Source organism: Trichechus manatus, unplaced genomic scaffold (assembly GCF_000243295.1).
Source record: "Trichechus manatus latirostris isolate Lorelei unplaced genomic scaffold, TriManLat1.0 scaffold00113, whole genome shotgun sequence".
In the NCBI taxonomy this organism is placed as follows: Eukaryota; Metazoa; Chordata; class Mammalia; order Sirenia; family Trichechidae; genus Trichechus; species Trichechus manatus.
The window spans coordinates 7622027-7639816 of record NW_004444049.1 but is presented as its reverse complement, the minus strand read 5'-3'; the positions used below and the strand labels follow the sequence as shown (position 1 = coordinate 7639816).

Sequence of the window (17790 nt, the reverse complement as noted above, 5' to 3'; positions counted from 1 at the left end):
GCAGGCTGCCCGGGGAGGGAAGGAAAGCACAGAAGCTATCCAAGGTTGTCCACAAAGCTGGGGGCGGGGCTTCTGCTGGGTGCACATGTACCCCCACGCCTCCCCCTGACTCGGTGAGGGCCCGGAAACCACAAACCCTTGTGACCTCAAAGGAGCCAGCCCTGGCGTCCTGCTGCAGCGGCCTTATGCTCCAGTACCAGAGGGGTGGGTGAGCCGGGTAGTAGTTAGTTAGATGGTTTGTGGTTAGTTGGTTGGTTGGTCGGATGGTTGGTTGGTTAGTTAGTGCGAGCTTCCCACCCCTGGACCCAGAGTGTCTGCTGACAGAACTAGCCCAGCCTGAACGGCGGCTCTGCTGTGCACAGGGCTGGGGGCTGGTGGGGGCCGGGGGCTGGCCTGCTGTCCTCCCAGCCCTGCCCTCCCAGGCCTGCTCCAGCAGCCTTAGGACCCTGTAGGGCGCAGGTGAGACTAACAGCTGGGAGAGCTGCCTGACACTTTAGGGTCCTGGCTGGAGAAGGTGAGTCTGCCCAGCGGAGGCAGGGCTCCTGGAATCCAAATTAGCAGCCCAAGTTGGAGTCGCCCACTCCCCGCCCATGTCACCTGAAGAAAAGCTGGACCCGCTTCCTGACAGCTTCATCCTGCAGCCGCCAGTCTTCCACCCGGTGAGCAGCGCTCTGACCTGGAGCCTCCTGGGACTCAGGGCTCTTCCCTTCCAGCTGGGCTCACACTGTCAGCTGGTGGGACAGACAGGCCCTCCATCTTAGGGTCCGCTTTCCCAGGCACCTGCCCACGAGCTCTGGAAGTCCCTCCTGAGCTTAGCAAAGTGGTTGACCAGCTCATTCCCACTTGGGTGTGGATGACTGCTGGGCTCCCGGGGTCCTTGCATTTTGCAGGTAGCTGAGCCTGGTGAGGCAGTGCTGTGCCCCTAAAGCAATAGGTGGCTTCCTAGAAGAGGGGGGGAGGGGAGATGGGGACTTTCAGAAGTATTATTGGGGAGTGGAGGGGACACTGATTACCTATGAGGGTCAATCGCATCTCCAGCTTTGAAGGGAAGGCCAGGTTGGAACCTCCAACTCAGGGATGGGGAGGGGTTTCCTCTCCTCTTGCTCAGCGCTAGGGCGGATTTACAGAAGACTGAACTCCCAGAAGGACCCCTCCCCCCACCCCACGGGGCTGTAACTGGACTGAGGAGCACTAATTGTCACTTTGCCTTTACTTGGGCCTCTCCTTCCTGGAGCGCTGCCTCAGCTCACTCAGCTACGAGCCAGGCCTGGAGCCTGGTAATTGGGAGCAGCTGAACTGTTGAACCCAGCTAAGCTGTTGGCATTCTGACAGGCAGGGTCCCGGCCTCCCATACCACCCCAGGTGCTCAACTAATGGGGTGAAGTAGCTGCACAGGTTACAATGGCTCCTTTCTTTAGGCTGAGAGCTTCCACTAGGAGGGCAGCACTGGTGGGTCTCTCCCTGCTCTTCCAAGGTCACTTGGGGTTCTGAAGTCTGCTGGGAGTTGGAGACGGACATGGAGGGAGGGCCGATCTTGTGACAGTGTGTCACATGCACCTGCTGTACTGTTCACATGCGTCCGGCAAACATCTACTCGGAGCCCACCCTGTGCTAGGCCAGGCGCTGGGCCTACAGAAGGGCAAGAAAGGCTTTGAGGGACTGTAGCCTCCCAGGGTCAACAGCCAGCCACACATCTCCATCCAAGCCAGTGGGTCAAGAACCATGCCAGCCAGGCGAGTGGAATGTTCTGGGAGCACAGTGGGGGAAGGGAACAATTCAGGCACCAGAGTGGATGATGCTTGGAGAAGGCATCAAAGAAAATGGCAGGAGCCTTGGGGTGAAGGGGGAGCAAAGGAAGGAAAAGCACTGGAATAGGAAGGAGTTGTGAAGGCGTGCAGTGTGTCTTAAGAATGTTAGCAGCTCCTACGAGGGGAAAGGTGGGCCCAGGAAAGTAGTCAGGGGCCATTGTTAGGTATTGCTCCAGGCGTCCCTATCAGGGTCAACTCACATTTCCCAAATTGTCCATCCTCCTTCTCCTAGTTCCCAGGCTCTGGTCATTAAAGAGTCTTCAGGAAGCCTTGGTACGAGGCTTCCGGGAGCCAGGATAGCATCCAGCGGATGGGGAGCAGCACTGGGGACAGAGCAGCCTACCAAGCCCTAGAAGCCAGGGGTAACGGCTGGGCTGGTGGTGCTCCAAAGGGACAGTGGAGTTGAACTTGGCTTCCCTAGTGCAGGGTATCTTTGAGGAGTGATGTTCGAGGAAAGGGGAGTAGGTGGGAAAGAATATTTCAGAGAAAGATAATTTTTTCCCTTAAGCAGCTTTTCTATTCTGGGAAAAAGTTGAGTTTTCTTGTTCTTCTTTGCTTCCCTCTCCCCTCATCTGACATAGGGGTCCCTGGGCCCTTCCTCCAACCCTGCATGGATGGTATTTCTCCTCTTTTTCAGGTAATTCCTTATGTCACGACAATTTTTGGTGGCCTACACGCTGGCAAGATGGTCATGCTACAGGGAGTAGTTCCCCAACATGGACACAGGTAAGGGGTGTGGCTCATGGGGATGATGGAACTCAACTCTAGAGGCTCCAAGCTGGGGCTTCTCTCTGCCTTCAGGGTCACTCTGGTGGTTGGGAGGACCTCCAACTGAAGTTGCCATTTGAGAGCCTTATCTTCCACCAGGTTCCAGGTGGACTTCCAGTGTGGCTGCAGCCTGCAGCCCCGGCCAGATATCGCCATCCACTTCAACCCTCGCTTCCATACCACCAAGCCTCACGTCATCTGCAACACCCTGTATGGTGGGTGCTGGCAAGCAGAGGCCCGGTGGCCTGGCCTGCCCCTGCAGAGAGGGGCCAGCTTCCTCATCCTCTTTCTCTTTGGGAATGAGGCAGTGAAGGTAAGTGGACGGGATGACATTGGGTCGATCTAGAACTTGTGTTCTTCTACCTCTCCCTTCCCTCAGCCAAATTCCCCATGTCACTGTGTTGAGTGGCATTGGTGGGAAGGAGTGGATACTGAGAGGAGCTGCCGAGAAGAGCTCCAAGGAGCTGCCAAGCCCAGTTCCAGGCTGCCCTAGACCCACCTTGCCTGGGACACTTGGTGGCAAGAAAGCTCTACTGTGTTTGGCCCTGGAGAGGGCATCACAGCCATAATCCTAGCAAGCACTTAGAGAAAAATACCAGTTGTTTTCAAGTTGATCCCAACTCATGCCAACCCCATGTGCACCCACTGTATGCCAAGCGTTGGTCTAAGACTTTTAAATACATCAGCTCATTTAATCCTCACAATAGCCCCATGAGGTGAATACTATCATTATCTCCATTTTATGGCTGAGTGGGCAGGGAACAGAGACGGAAGACTTGACCTCAAGGTTTTGACTTCTGTTGTGAGCTCCTGCTGGAAAGAAAGATGGCAGGACCTCCAGACTTCTCCAGTGGAGAAGGTAGCTAGTGGGAGAGAGCCAGCAGTGGGAAAATCCTGGGGCAGATGGTGGGGTGGGGGGAGGGTGTTGTGGCATATGGGGTAACCACACAGCCTCCTGAGCCTCAGTTTCCTCACCTGGAGCTGTGGGTGCTGCTGCTGCTAAGAAGGCGAAATGAGGGACTGCACGGAGATGTGCCTTGTCAGGGGCAGAGAGGGGCCTGGATTCCAAGGCCAGCTCTGCCATCTGCCAACTCTGCAGCTTGGGAAGGTTACTTAAGCTCCCAAGTGTTGGGCACCACATCAGTAAAATGTACCTACCTCACAGAGTTTTTGTGACGTTAGATGAGAACTATCCAGGTAGAAGTGCCTACTTATGCCTGTCAGGTTACTATGAACTCAGTGAACACTAGCTGCTGTTGAGCCAGCCTCTGTCTCTCTCTCCAGGTGAGCGTGAATGGACACCACTTTCTCCACTACCCCTACCGGCTCCCACTGTCCCGGGTGGACACCCTGGGCATATTTGGTGACATCTTGGTGAAGGCCATTGGATTCCTGAACATCAACGTAAGTTCCTCTGGTGCCAAGGCCTGAGTGCAGAGCTTTCAGTGTCCTCTGGCACCTAGATGGGCCTGGGGACCCCCTCCCCTGACCCAGACCAAGAGACAGATAAAGGAGAGGGAATCCATAGGGATGTCGGATGTGAGTAGGGGTGGGGAAGAGAAGGTGAGGACAGAAAGGGGGCCTGAAGTCTGCAAGGGTCTGGGGTCTGGTTAACACTGAAGAGCAGTGGCCAGGAGGTGAATGACTGGAGCAGTGGAGCCCAAACAGACTACAGTCTGCTGGATTATTCTCAACTGAGAAGCTTAATGAAAATGCAGATTTCTGGGACCCACCACCAGAGATTCAGATTCAATAAATCCGAGGTGGGGCTTTCCCAGTTTGGGAATCACTGCCAGGCAGCGTGGGAAGAATGAGAAGCTATAAAGGCCAAAGCCTGGCCTCTGCCCACCTCCCAGGCCTACACAGGGAGGATGGGAACAAAATAAACGCTGCCTAGCGCCTTGTGGTGGTCTGAATCCTGCTTGTTGTTCTTTCTCTTTGCACAGCCATTTATGGAGGGCGGAAGAGAATATCCAGTCGGACATGTGAGTCTCTTGGGGGCAAGGTTCCCTCATGGCAACCAGAGCCTTGAGGGAAGGGGCTGCTGGGCGTTTTGGTCCTGGCCACACTAGCTGGCCAGCTTGTTCTCCCTTCTCCTCCAGCTGGGCTGCCACTCACATTGCACAAGTCCCAGCAGCCCCTTCCCTCACGGCTCTGGTTGCCATAGATATGGCTGCCTCAGCTTCAGTCCTTAGAGAGCCTAGATTGGCCTCTCCTGACCTGTCTTCCAAGGAGCCCTGGTGGCACTGTGGTTAAAGCATTCAGCTGCTGACCAAAAGATGGGTGGGTCGAACTCATCAGCCACTCCATGGGAGAAAGATGTGGCTGTCTCCTTCCATAAAGATTACAGCCTTGGAAATCCTATGGGGCAGTTCTACTCTGTCCTATAGCGTCGCTATGAGTTAGAATTGACTCGATGGCAGTGGGTATTCAATGGATCTATTTTGCAGCTGGGAAAATGGATGGGGCTGCACTGGATGCCTGAAGTGGGCAGGACCCTGTCTTCCTGTCAGGCAATCCCTCTCAGGAGCAGGTGGCATAGTGGTTAAGAGCTACAGCTGCTAACCAAAAGGTTGGCAGCTTGACTCCACCAGCCACTCCTTGGAAACCCTATGGGGCAGTTCTACTCTGTCTTGTAGCGTCACTATGAGTTGTGATCTACTGGACGGCAATGGATTTGGTTTGGTCCATCTCTCTCAGTTGGAGCTTTCAGTTCTCAGAGCAACCCTGTGAGGTAGTTAGGGTTGGCCCCTCAGGACAGAATGAGAGATAAGGCCCATGTACTTGCCCAAGGCCACACAGAGAGTGTGATAGAACCTCCCATCCCGTCTTCCCCATTATTCCACAGCTGGTGATCCTCTAAGTTCAAGAGGACCCCCACAGGGACACCAGTGAGTCACCTGCTTCTGTGGGAGGCAAACCCCAGATACCCCCAATTTCTAATGATAATGCTAGCAGGTACCCTTTCATTCAGCAAACACATGTCCTCCCTGTCTCTATTTTCTTTCCTTGTAGCCTTTCCTGCTGAAAAGCTCCAGGCTGGTGAGTGACCCTTCCTCCTCTTCTCTCCTGGAGGTGTAGTCCCTTACCTGCTCATGAGCCCCACCTGGTGGAAAATGCCCTCGGCATCAGGGTTTCCCCTTCCTTCACGGAAAACTGCAGGCTGTGGGGTGGACCAGGCAGCTTCAAACTGACGCTCCAGTTTCACTTTTACCCTTGCTTCATTCGTTCTGCAAACAGTTATGTGACACTGCTCTGTGCCAGGCCCCGGGCCAGGCTCTAGGATAGAGGGACAAGCCTGTCTCAGCCCTCCAGGAGCTCACAGGCTGGTGGGGGAGAGAGACCACTGAACAGACCATTATGGTTCAGGATGCAGGGATGGGAGGCGTACTATGCACTCAGGGCACCGAGGGGCACCGAGCTCAGCCTGGAGCAGTCCAAGAAAAGCTGTGGGCAGGAGCGGGGTACAGGAAGACTGGCCTGCAGTAGGTGTTGAATAAATAAGTAGAGCCGAGTCTTCTCCTAGCTGCAGGCCCGGAGACAGAAGCTTACCTGCTCTAGTGCTCCACTGGCCCCTGAGGGCAGCCCAGGAAGCCCCTCCTGGGGGCAGGTGCCTTTCCCTGAGCACACCCCCCTCCCCATGAGTCACTTTCTCAGTCATCTCCGTTGTGTGTTCCTTCAGGAGGTACCCTGTTCGCGTGCTCTCCCCCAGGGTCTCTGGCCTGAGCAGGTCATCATAGTGCGGGGGCTGGTCTTGCAAGAGTTGGAGGAGTAAGTACCCGATGGAGGGGAGGAAGTAGCACCTCTGTAAGTTGCCCAAGGTCACAGAGCTCCTGAAAGTCAGGCTGGGAGTGGCACCAGGTGGGGCTGCCCTCATGGCCCCAACAGCCTCACCTTTGGGAGCATCTTCCCGACCAGGACACCTGGTCAGGCCAACTGTCCTCTCATTAAAAGCCCTGGCTTTTGAGGCCATGAGAGAAGACATGCCTCTCAAGATGACAGCCTGGAGGCCGGGTTGGGGGAGGGGAGGGGCTGGGGTTAATGCTTGGAAGCCTAGACTTGGAGGGACACACTTACTAAGTGGACACTGCCTGACTGCTCCTGCAGGGGTCGCTCCCACCTCATCTGCCAAACCTGTGGGCTCAAATCCAGTCCTAAAGAGAAGGGCATTTATTTATGTATTTATTTACTTATTTATTTGTTTGTTTATTATTTATTTATCTATATATCTATTTTTGGAGATGAATTGATTTTATGATTTTTCTCGGCCAGATTGCCTGGGTTTAACTTCTGCTTCATCCACTTACTACATGGGTGACCTTAGGGCAATTACTTTTCCTCTCTATGCCTCAGTTTCCTTATCTGTAAAAGGGGGTAATGATAGTGCCAGCTTCAGAGGTGGAGTAAATGCTAAGACCAGTGCCTGGCACATATTAAGTGATCAACAGATGTGGGTGTATTAGAATTACCTCAGAAAGTAAGGGGAGTGCCCTGTGTCCCCCTAGCCTTGCCCCTTTTGTTTTTAAGTCTCTGACCTCACTAAACCCTTGTTTGCATGCTCTTAATCATGCCCATGAACTCTGGGGCAGGCATGAAGCCCAGCACAGGTCAGCACGGGCTTTGGAACCAGGCACACCTGGGATGAATTCCTAGTTTTGCCTGTTATAAACTCTGTGGTATGGGGCAAGTCACTACACCCCTCTGAGTTTCCATTTCTCCATCTGAAAAAAGGAGGGAGAGAATCCCAGTCTTATAGGGAAAACAAAAAGGAGCTCAGTGGTAGAAAGAACCACCCCCCAAAACTAGGAGATATGAGAGCAGGTTTGTGTCCTCGCTCAAAGTCACATGGTTATTATTAGTAACACAGCTAGTAACTTAACTGCTCTTTCTCAAAGGCCATGAATGCAGATGCCCTCGGAAGCCAGGCAGGTCACATTGTGAGGCACTAGGATGGGTAGGTGGTGAAGTAGAAAGAATATTTCCATAGGTCCAGTGATAACAGATCTTCTGATTATTTTTAAAGAGAGCTGGAAGCCATTTTTTATATAAAATCTCTATTTTTGAATACTGTATTAATTTAAAATCTAAGCATACTTACAGAAGACTATACTAAGAATTCTGCAGGCCAATCCAGCCATAGGCCATGAACATCAAGACTTAACACTGTGCCTGGCGCTTGGCAACACTGCAATAAATGCCACTGCTGCTGTTGTTACTGATTTCTGAAAGTGACTGATGGCTTGAATTGGCCAGAAGCGAACGAGAGTTGGACGGCACGAGGCTCATTTGCAGTGAAAATATGCCCTCCACACACACCATACTTGTTCAATCCTTTCACCATACTTATTCAATCCTTTCACCATACTTATCCAATCTGCATGCTGAACAAATAATCCGAGAAGCTGGACTATATGAAGAAGAATGCAGCATCACAACTGGAGGAAGACTCATTAAGAACCTGCATTATACAGATGACACAACCTTGCTTGCTGTAAGTGAAGAGGAAATGAAGCACTTACTGATGATCAAAGACCACAGCTTTCAGTATGGATTACACCTTAACATAAAGAAAAAAAATCCTCACAACTGGACCAATAAGCAACATCATGATAAACAGAGAAAACGTTGAAATTGTCAAGGATTTCATTTTACTTGGATCCGCAATCAACGCCCATGGAAGGAGACGTCAAGAAATCAAAAGACACATTGCATTGGGCAAAGAGGCTGCAAAAGACCCCTTTAAAGTATTAAAAAGCAGAAATGCCACTAAGGTGCACCTGATCCAAGCCATGGTGTTTTCAATCACCTCATATGCATGCAAAAGCTGGACAATGAATAAGGAAGACTGAAGAAGAGTTGATGCCTTTGGATTATGGTGTTGGCAAAGAATATTGAATATACTAGGGACTGCCAAAAAAATGAACAAATCTGTCTTGGAAGAAGTACAGCCAGAGTGCTTCTTAGAAGCCAAAATGGCGAGACTTCATCTCACATGCATTCGCATGTTATCAGGAGGAACCAATCCCTGAAGAAAGACATGGTAAAGTATAGGGTTGGTGAAAGAGAGGAAGACCCTCAACAAGATGGATGGACACAGTGGCTGCAACAGTGGGCTGAAGCATAGCAATGATTGTGAGGACGGTGCAGGACCGGGCAGTGTTTCGTTCTGTTGTACATAGGGTCACTGAGTTGAAACCAACACAATGGCACCTAACAACACACACCAAGATATGGCTGCAGCCTCAAGGAGCTTCCATTCGACAGAGCTCCACTGGACATCTAGAGGGAGTCCATTGCCCAGCCTAGGGCTGTGCTGTATAGGCATAAGGTTGGGGGGGCACTGAGGCCTCCAAGAATTCTCAGGCCAGTGGGAAAACAAAACCTTACCTAGAGAGCTGAGAAAAGGGGCTTGGAGGAGAGAAAGGCATAGAAAAGAGCTGATGTGGAGGTAGGTAAGGGGGCTTGGGGCTTGGTCTGACTAGCTCTCTGGCCACACGGGGCTGGAGGCTCCGCAGAGTCCATTCTCCAGGGACCCTACCTTCTAAGCTTCTTCCAGCTTTAAGCCCATGCCATCTCCTTCCCAAAGCTGGGAATTTATGGAGCCTCCTCCTGCAATGGATCCACCAAGAGTCCCTAAAAGCCCACCCAGGGCATGCATTTTGCCCTCTTTGTCCCTCCATCTGCTCCCTGTGTCTCCTCTCACTCTCAGGAGTCAGCTGGCAGCAGCTTCTTGGGGGGGGCTGTTTTAAAGAAGGTGACCTTGTGAGCGCCCAAGACATAAAACAGAATCTGTCTGCCCTATTTGTGAGGCAGGTGCCAGGCAGTAGAAAGACCCCTGCAAATCCAGAGGCATGAATCCTGGTTCACATCCCAGATTGAGGCCCCTACTGCTATTACTAGTAACAGATCAAGTCATTTAACATCTTTTCCTTATCAGTAAAATGGGCTGATAAACTTCATGGCACAGGATTTTTGTGAGGACTAAGAAAAACAAACACTAACATCTGTAGGACATCTGTAGGACACCTACTGTGTGCTGGGTACTTGCTAGTTTTCACACAAATTATCTCCTTTGTTCCCATCAGTGGTCCTATAAGTAGTAATATTTTAATAACAATAGATTTATCATTTAAGTGTTTACTAAGTGCCAGGCGTTGTTGTAAATGTTACAAGTATCAACTCATCTAATTCTCACAACAGCCCATGAGACAGGTTGTTGTTGTTAGGTGTCATCGAGTTGCTTCCAACTCGTAGCGACCCTGTGTACAACACAACGAAACACTGCCCAGTCCTGCGCCATCCTCACAATCGTTCTTGTGCTTGAGCCCAATGTTGCAGCCACTATGTCAATCCAACTCATGGAGTGTCTTCCTCTTTTTCGATGACCCTCTACTTTACCAAGCATGATGTCCTTCTCCAGGGGCTGATCCCTTCTGATAACATGTCCAAAGTATGTGAGATGTAGTCTCGCCATCCTTGCTTCTAAGGAGCATTCTGGTTGTACTTCTTCCAAGATGGATTTGTTTGTTCTTTTGGTAGTCCATGGTATATTCAATATTCTTCGCCAACACCATAATTCAAAGGCCTCTGTTCTTCTTCCGTCTTCCTTATTCCTTGTCCAGCTTTTGCATACATATGAGGCAATTGAAAACACCATGGCTTGGGTCAAGTGCACCTTAGTCCTCAAGGTGACATCTTTGCTTTTCAACACTTTAAAGAGGTCTTTTGCAGCCAATTTGCCCAATGCAAGGCGTCTTTTGATTTCTTGACTGCCGCTTCCATGGGTGTTGATTGTGGATCCAAGTAAAATGAAATCCTTGACAACTTCAATCCTTTCTCCATTTATCATGATGTTGCTTATTGGTTCAACTGTGAGGATTTTTGTTTTATGTTGAGGTGTAATCCATACTGAAGGCTGTGGTCTTTGATCTTCATCAGTAAGAGACGGGTACAGTACCATTATTATCCCCCTATTAGAAACAAGGAAACTGAGGCACAGAGGACAAATGACTTGCCAAGGTCACAGGACTAGTAAGTAGCAGAGCCAGGGCTGAACCCAGGCAGCCTTGCTCTAACCACTAAGCTATTTCTAAACACTTTAAAAAAAATACTTGGCACGTAGTTAGCTCTCAGTAAATGCTAAACCAAACCCCTTACCATGGAGTAGATTCCGACTCATAGCAACCCTATAGGACACAGTAGAACTGCCCCATAGGATTTCCAAGGAGCATCTGGTGGATTCAAACTGCCACCTTTTGGTTAGCAGCAGTAGCTCTTAACCACTAGGCCACCAGGGTTTCCCAGTAAATGTTAGCTACTATTATTATCCCCATTTTGAGAAGGACAGAGGCACAGATAGTTTGCCCATAGTCCCCCAGCCAGTAGGTGGCAGCATTGGAATTCCATCTCAGGTCTGTAAAGGACTTGGAGTCCAGTGCTGTTTTCACTCCTCTGAGCTCTTAGAGTCACGCTGGTGGCTCAGTGGTTAAGCACGCTGGGCTGCTAACCCAAAGGTCGGCGGTTTGATCCCACCAGCCACTCGTGGGGGAAAGACGTGTCTCTCCGCTTCCATAAAGAGCCTTGGAAACCCTAAGGGGCAGTTCTGCTCTGTCCTAGACGGTCGCTATGAGTCAGAATGGACTGGATCGCAATGGATTTGGATTTCTTGTTGTTGTGGAGCTGTTACAAGTACAAGCATGCAACCCACGGCCTGCCGTTGGTCCTTAACACTTGTTTCCAGAGGCGGAATCTGTTAACTCTTCCAGCCTCTCTCCCACCTCCTCGGCCTCCACACCCTGCAGCCACAACTCAGAGGAATCAGCTGAGCAATGGCCTGAGATCAGTGGAAGGTGATCCCCTTCTCTTCCTGCAGTTTCACGCTGAGCCTGAGGGACAAGTCAGGTCACATTCCTGTGACGCTCCGGGCTTCCTTCACAGACCGGACTCTGGCCTGGATCTACCCCTGGAGACGCAAGAAGCTGATCTTGGCCCCCTTCCTCTTTTATCCCCAGCGATTCTTTGAGGCAAGTCAGAGCAAGGGCAGTTTCCTCCCTCTGGGATGGAGTCCTGGACTCCATTCCCATAATCGTCCGGGAGATTGCCGAGGCGCCTCCTGGGCGGGGTGGGCAGAGCAGAAGTAATGGTACCCAGGAGCTGGAACCCGCAGGGCCAGAGAGAACTTCCGGGTCAACCCTTCACACTGATGCCATGGATCCCACGCCCATAAACTCAGATTTAAATTAATCTGAGTGGGCCCAGGCATCAGTGTTATTAAAAAGTTCCCCTGATGATTCCAATGTGCAGCCACAACTGGGAATCACTCTTTTAGGAAAGCAACTCCTATCACAGGTATTGAAACAGGCTCAGGGCTGGGAAGATGATAGAAGAAGGTCATAGTGGCCTGGTGACATGCTGAAACTTTAGTCCTGGGTCCATTCTTTGTGTTCTCTAGTGGGAGGAGGGTCTCTGACAGGCAAGGAAGGGTTCTGATTAGAAGCCTAAGCTTGTTCCCACCTCCTTTCCTAGGTGCTGCTCCTGTGCCACAAGGGAGGGCTGAAGCTGGCACTCAATGGGCAGGGACTGGGAGCCACCAGCCTGGATCAGCAGGCCCTGGAGCGGCTGCGGGAGCTTCGGATCAGTGGCAGTATTAAGCTTTACTGCGTCCACTACTGAGAAGGACTTGAAGGGGACCCTGGCCAGAGAAGAGGGCCAGCCTATGCCAGGGCCCCACAGGGTGGCCCCACTCTCCCCTCCTCATTGAACTGTCCACCTGTCACCATATCAAGCCTGATTCATTTCTGCGGCCCCCAGTTTGAGTCTACAGGGGCTTTGGGCCCCACCTCAGAGGGAAGGCACAAGAGCATGAAGTCCCTTTCATGCTCTGCACCTCCCTTCACCCTTAACCTGGAATTTATCACCATCTTCCTTCAGAGCCTAGACAGAGGCTCAATGAGGCAATTTTTGTAGCCTAACAAGGACATTCAAAATACAATAACTTAAAGAATTTCAAAGTTTATTTCATTCTCATCTAGCAGTTCTGGGGAGAATAGTCAAAGTCAGTGGGTCTGCTCTGCTCCCCATGGACATTCAGCTCTGTCCTAGTCATCATCCTACCACTCTCAGGGCATCATCATTGTCTGTGTGGTTGAAGCTTGGATGCCACCATATGTAGATTTCAGCCACTGAGAAGGTGGATGGAGCATGTAGACAAGGCCCACCTGATTTCATAAGCCCCAGGCATGGAATTGGCACACACTATTCACACTCACATTTTATTGGCCATACTGTCTGCAAAGAAAGCTGGGAAATGTTCTCCAGCAGCATATTTACTATGAAAGAAAGAGACCGTGGATTTTGGCAGATAATTGTAGACTCTGCAAAAGTAGATGCTATTAATATCCTCATTTTATAAAAGAGGAAACTGAGTGTTATAGATTGAATTGTGTCCCCCCAAAATATGTGTCAACTTGGCTAAGCCATGATTCACAGTATTGTGTGGTTGTCCATCATTTTGTGATGTGATGTGATTATCCTATGTGTTGGAAATCCTAACCTCTACGATGCTAATGAGACAGGATTAGAGGCCGTTATATTAATGAGGCAGGACTCAGTCTACAGACTAGGTTTTATCTTGAGTCAATATCTTTTGAGATATAAAAGAGAGAAACAAGCAGAGAGGAGAGGGGATTTACTACCACCAAGCAAGAAGAGCTGGGAGTGGCGCACATCCTTTGGACCTGGGGTCCCTTGCTGAGAAGCTCCTAGACCAGGGAAAGGTTGATGACAATGACCTTCCCCTAGAGCTGACAGAGAGGGAAAGCCTTCCCCTGGAGCTGGCGCACTGAATTCGGACTTCTAGCCTCCTAAACTGTGGGAGAATAAATTTCTGTTTGTTCAATCCATCCCCTTGTGGTATTTCTGTTACAGCAGCACTAGATAACTAAGACACTGAGGCACAGAAAGGATAAGTAATTTGCAGAGATCACGTAGCTAGTAAGTGGTGGTACTAGAATTGGAGCCCAGGGATTCTGTCTACAGGCAGCGACTCTTCACTATTATACTATAGTGCATACATACACACTAGAATTTGCAGATTAAGGTGGGCATGGGAGTTTGAGGCTTGGGAGACAAAAAGGAAAATTGCAAATTTAGAAAAAGCATGGACAGAGAAAAAGGGAAAATACCGCTAAAGCAAGCAGAAAGGTTAAATAAGACAGAAAGAGTAAAGCCAAATATTTCAGCTATCCCAGTATATGACACTGAGTGTTGTTTTGCTAAGAAACAATATCCATCTATATGCTGTTTTCAAGAAGCACTCCTAAAGGAAGGTGAAAAAGGAGGGTTGTTTTCTTCAGGCACTTACCCGTTTTGTAGTGGTATATTTATTTGTTTGTTCACATGTTTATTATCTTTCTCCCTCACTAAATGGCTTACTCCACCAAGGCAGGAACTATATAGGACTGTTTTGCTCACCCCAGTACTTAGTGCATTACTTCAAAGATACTAGGAATTCAATATATAATAGTTAACCATTATATTGCATCTCTTATGTCCCACATACTGTTCAAAGCACTTATCACATATTTCATGAAATATTCACTAGAACCCTATGAGGAAAATGCTTTTATTACCTCCCTTTGCAGATGAGAAACCAAAGCGCAGAGATTTAATGAGTAATTAAAATCTATTGGTAAAAGTTTATTAGGAAAACATAACCCAAAGAAAACAGGGTGGCAATATTAATACCAGATGAAGCATGAGTCAAAACCAAAAGCATTAAATGGAACAAGGAGGGCAGCTTTATAATCACAGAAGGTATGTCTACATAGAAGCATACAAGTCATAAACCTCTCTGCACTCTATAACAGAGAAGTGAAATGAAGCAAAACATCCCTGGAAATATAAGGGGAACTCGATGAAACCATAATCATCGCAAAACACTCTATCAGTTAGCACAGGATAGATTCGGCTGCAGTAACATCTCAAATATCAGTGACTTAAAACAGCAAAAGTTTATCTGTAATGCATACTGTGTATCCGCCACAGGCTGACTGGGGTTCTGCCCTGCATCATCATGGTCCTACTCCAGGACACGGGCTAACAAAGTAGCCACAGCCTGGTACACTGCCGGCCACTGTGGCAGAGGGAAAAGAGAATGAAGTGTGCACAGGCTCGTAAACTGTCTGCCCCAAAGTGACACAAACCACAACTGCTCCCGTTTTATTGGTCAAAGCATGTCATGTGGCCACACCTTGGAAGTACACTGTTATAATGGTCCCTGATGGAAGAAGAACCAAACGTTTGTAACAGCCTTAAACTAAAACCCAATTCTGACTCATGACGAACATGTGTGTCATGGAGTAGACCCTGCTGCTCCATAGGATTTTCTTGGCTGTAATCTTGATGGAAGCAATTCACGAGGCCTTTCATCTCCAGAGCCACTGGGTGGGTTTGAACCACCAATCTTTAGTTTAGCAACTGATTACAAACTGTTTGTGCCACGCAGTGACCTTGTAACAACCCTACAGGTTCTTTAATACCCTATTCTCAGTATTTGGCAGATTAAGTAAATCAAGAAAAAAGGAAGGCTGTAGAGGATTTGAATTATATAATCAAATAGCTGAAATTAATAGGTATTTTTGGAACTTTGTACCCCACAGGCAGAGAATAGCATTTTTCCTTCATGTCTATTACCCAAATCAATCCTGTATCTATCACAAAGAAAAATCTTAGCAAATTCACCCAAGTAGAGATTCTATAGCAAATATGCCGTTATTGTCATCTAATAAAACAAGAAATCAATGACAAGGTAATTTAAAAGCGACCAGCTGGAAACTAAGGCACTGTCTGCTAGATAAGATCTAGGTCATAGAGGAGATCACAATTTGGTGGGTGAATCAAGGTCTTGCATATCCCAAGATCAAAGCAAATGGAGGGATGAAGGTAGCTCAGCCTTGTCTCATCCAGCTGTGCCAAGAGCAAAGCTGGTGATTATTTGTTATTCCTCCCCACATCTTTGCTATAGGTTTAAAGTAAATCCTAAAAATCCTGTGGGTTGACTCACACTTCCTCATTCTCCTTCAACATTATCTTGACTGATCTTGGCCCTTTATTCTTCCACAAGAAATTTTAGGATAAGCTTGTCAATTTTTACAAATACATCTTTTAGGATTTTTATTAGAATTCAATCAAATATATAGATTATTGTGGGGGGGGTTGCATCTTACATCCCTCTTCCCATCCATAAACATAGTATATCAATTTATTTTGGTCATCCTTTATGTCCTTCAGTAAGGTTTTCTCTTTTTTGTTGAACAGGGCCTTGCACATTTTTTTTTTTTATTTTATCGTGTTTTTTAGGTGAAAGTTTATGGTGCAAATTAGTTTTTCATTCAAAAATTTTATACACAAATTGTTTTGTGACATGAGTTGCCATCCCCAAAATGGGTTGACCATTTCCCCCTTTCCCTTCCCTCCCTGGATTCTCAGTGTCAATTCATCCAGTTTTACTGTCCCTTCCTGCCTTTTTTGCTTTGGAGCAGGTGTTGCCCATTTGGTCTCATATATTTGATTGAACTGAGAAACACATTCCTCATGTGTTATTGTTTTTTTATAGGCCTGTCTAATCTTTGGCTGAAAGGTGGACTTCGGGAATGGCTTCAGTTCTGAGTTAGCAGGGTATCTGGGGGCCAAGTATTGGGGATTCCTTCAGTCGCCGTCTGTCTTAGTTATCTAGTGCTGCTAAAACAGAAATACCACAACTGGACGGCTTTAACAAACAGAAATATATTCTCTCACAGACTGAGAGGCTAGAAGTCCAAATTAAGGGCACCAGCTCCCAGGGAATGCTTTCTGTCTGTGTCGGTTCCAGAGGAAGGTCTTTGTCATCAACCTTCCCCTGGTCTAGGAGCTTCTCAGCACAGGGACCCTGGGTCCAAAGGATGCCCTCCAGTCCCAGCACTCCTTTCTTGGTGGCATGAGTCCCTATTTTTCCGCTCCCTTCTCTCTCTTTTTATCTCTTGTAAGATAAAAGGTGATGCAGGCTACACCCCAGGGAAACTCCCCTTACATCAGATCAGGGTTGTGACCTGAGTAAGGGTGTTGCATCCTACCCTAATCCTCTTTTACATAACCTAATGTTGCCTCATTAGCCACAGGCAGAGATAAGGATTTACAACACATAGAAAAATTACATCAGATCACAAAATGGAGGACAACCACACAATACTGGGAATCATGGCCTAGCCAAGCTGGCACATATTTTGGGGGGACAAAATTCAATCAGTAACACCATCAAACAAGTATGTCTGGTCTTTTTTTTGTGTGTGTGAATTTGAATTTTGTTCTACATTTTTCTCCCACTCTGCCCAGGACCCTCTTTTGTGATCTCTATTAGAGTGATCAGTGGTGGTAGCCAGGCACCATCTAGTTCTTCTGGGCTCTGGCTGGTGGAGACTGTGGTTCATGTGGTCCATTTGTCCTTTTGTCTCATATTTTCCTTGTGTCTCTGGTATTCTTCATTCTCCTTTACTTCAAACATGATGGAATCAATTGATGTATCTTAGATGGCCACTCGAAAGCTTTTAGGACCCCAGACACTACTCACCAAAGTAGGATTAGAACATTTTCTTTATGAACTATGTTACGTCAATTGACCTAGACGTCTCCTGAGTCCATTGTCCCCAGCCCTCAGCCCCAGTAACTCAGTCCCTCAAGATGTTTGGATGTGTTTGGACCAAAAAGAATTGGTCGATGTTCAACCATTTCAAGAGGTAGCATATAATCAGGAACTGATGGTGCTGAAGGAAGAAGTCAAAGCTGCACTGAAGGCATTGGTGAAAAACAAGCCTCAGGAATTGATGGAATACCAACTGAGATGTTTCAACAAACAGATGCAGTGCTGAAAGTGTCCACTTGTTTATGCCAAGAAATTTGGAAGACAGCTACCTAGCCAACTGACTGGAAGAAATCCATATTTATGCCTATTCCCAAGAAAGGTGATCCAACCGAATGCAGAAATTATCATTAATTTCACACACAAGTAAAATTTTGCTTAAGATCATTCAAAAGTGGCTGCAGCAGTAGATCAACAAGGAACTGCCAGAAATTCAGGCCGGATTCAGAAGCGGATGTGGAACCAGGGATATCACTGTTGATGTCAGATGGATCCTGGCTGAAAGCAGAGAATACCAGAAAGATGTTTACCTGTGTTTTA

At 48.3% G+C, this 17790-nt stretch overlaps 2 protein-coding genes across 2 annotated transcripts in view; one reads left to right on the top strand and one right to left on the bottom strand.

The window, feature by feature from the left end:
- The first annotated feature begins 203 nt into the window (after positions 1–203).
- On the top strand, positions 204–13083 carry LGALS12 (galectin 12). The gene is made up of 9 exons (XM_004383815.3): positions 204–659; positions 2446–2534; positions 2676–2889; positions 3861–3980; positions 4523–4561; positions 5592–5618; positions 6259–6347; positions 11449–11599; positions 12102–13083. The coding sequence occupies exons 1-9, from the start codon at positions 591–593 to the stop codon at positions 12246–12248; spliced, it is 945 nt and encodes a 314-aa protein (XP_004383872.1). The 5' UTR covers positions 204–590; the 3' UTR covers positions 12249–13083.
- Positions 13084–14655: 1572 nt separating this feature from the next.
- Positions 14656–17790, bottom strand: part of LOC101345736 (uncharacterized) — a 20515-nt gene continuing 17380 nt past the window's right edge. The window contains exon 6 of the mRNA XM_004383932.1: positions 14656–14709. Within this exon, the coding sequence (XP_004383989.1) occupies positions 14656–14709 (54 nt within the window). The remainder of the gene's footprint in view (positions 14710–17790) is intronic.

Excerpts from the sequence above, each read along its gene's own strand:
- LGALS12 (XM_004383815.3), top strand. The coding sequence starts at position 591 with ATGTCACCTGAAGAAAAGCTGGACCCGCTTCCTGACAGCTTCATCCTG. Across the intron at positions 2,535-2,675 it reads GTTCCCCAACATGGACACAG|GTTCCAGGTGGACTTCCAGT; the intron begins GTAAGGGGTGTG and ends ATCTTCCACCAG. Across the intron at positions 6,348-11,448 it reads GTCTTGCAAGAGTTGGAGGA|TTTCACGCTGAGCCTGAGGG; the intron begins GTAAGTACCCGA and ends CTCTTCCTGCAG.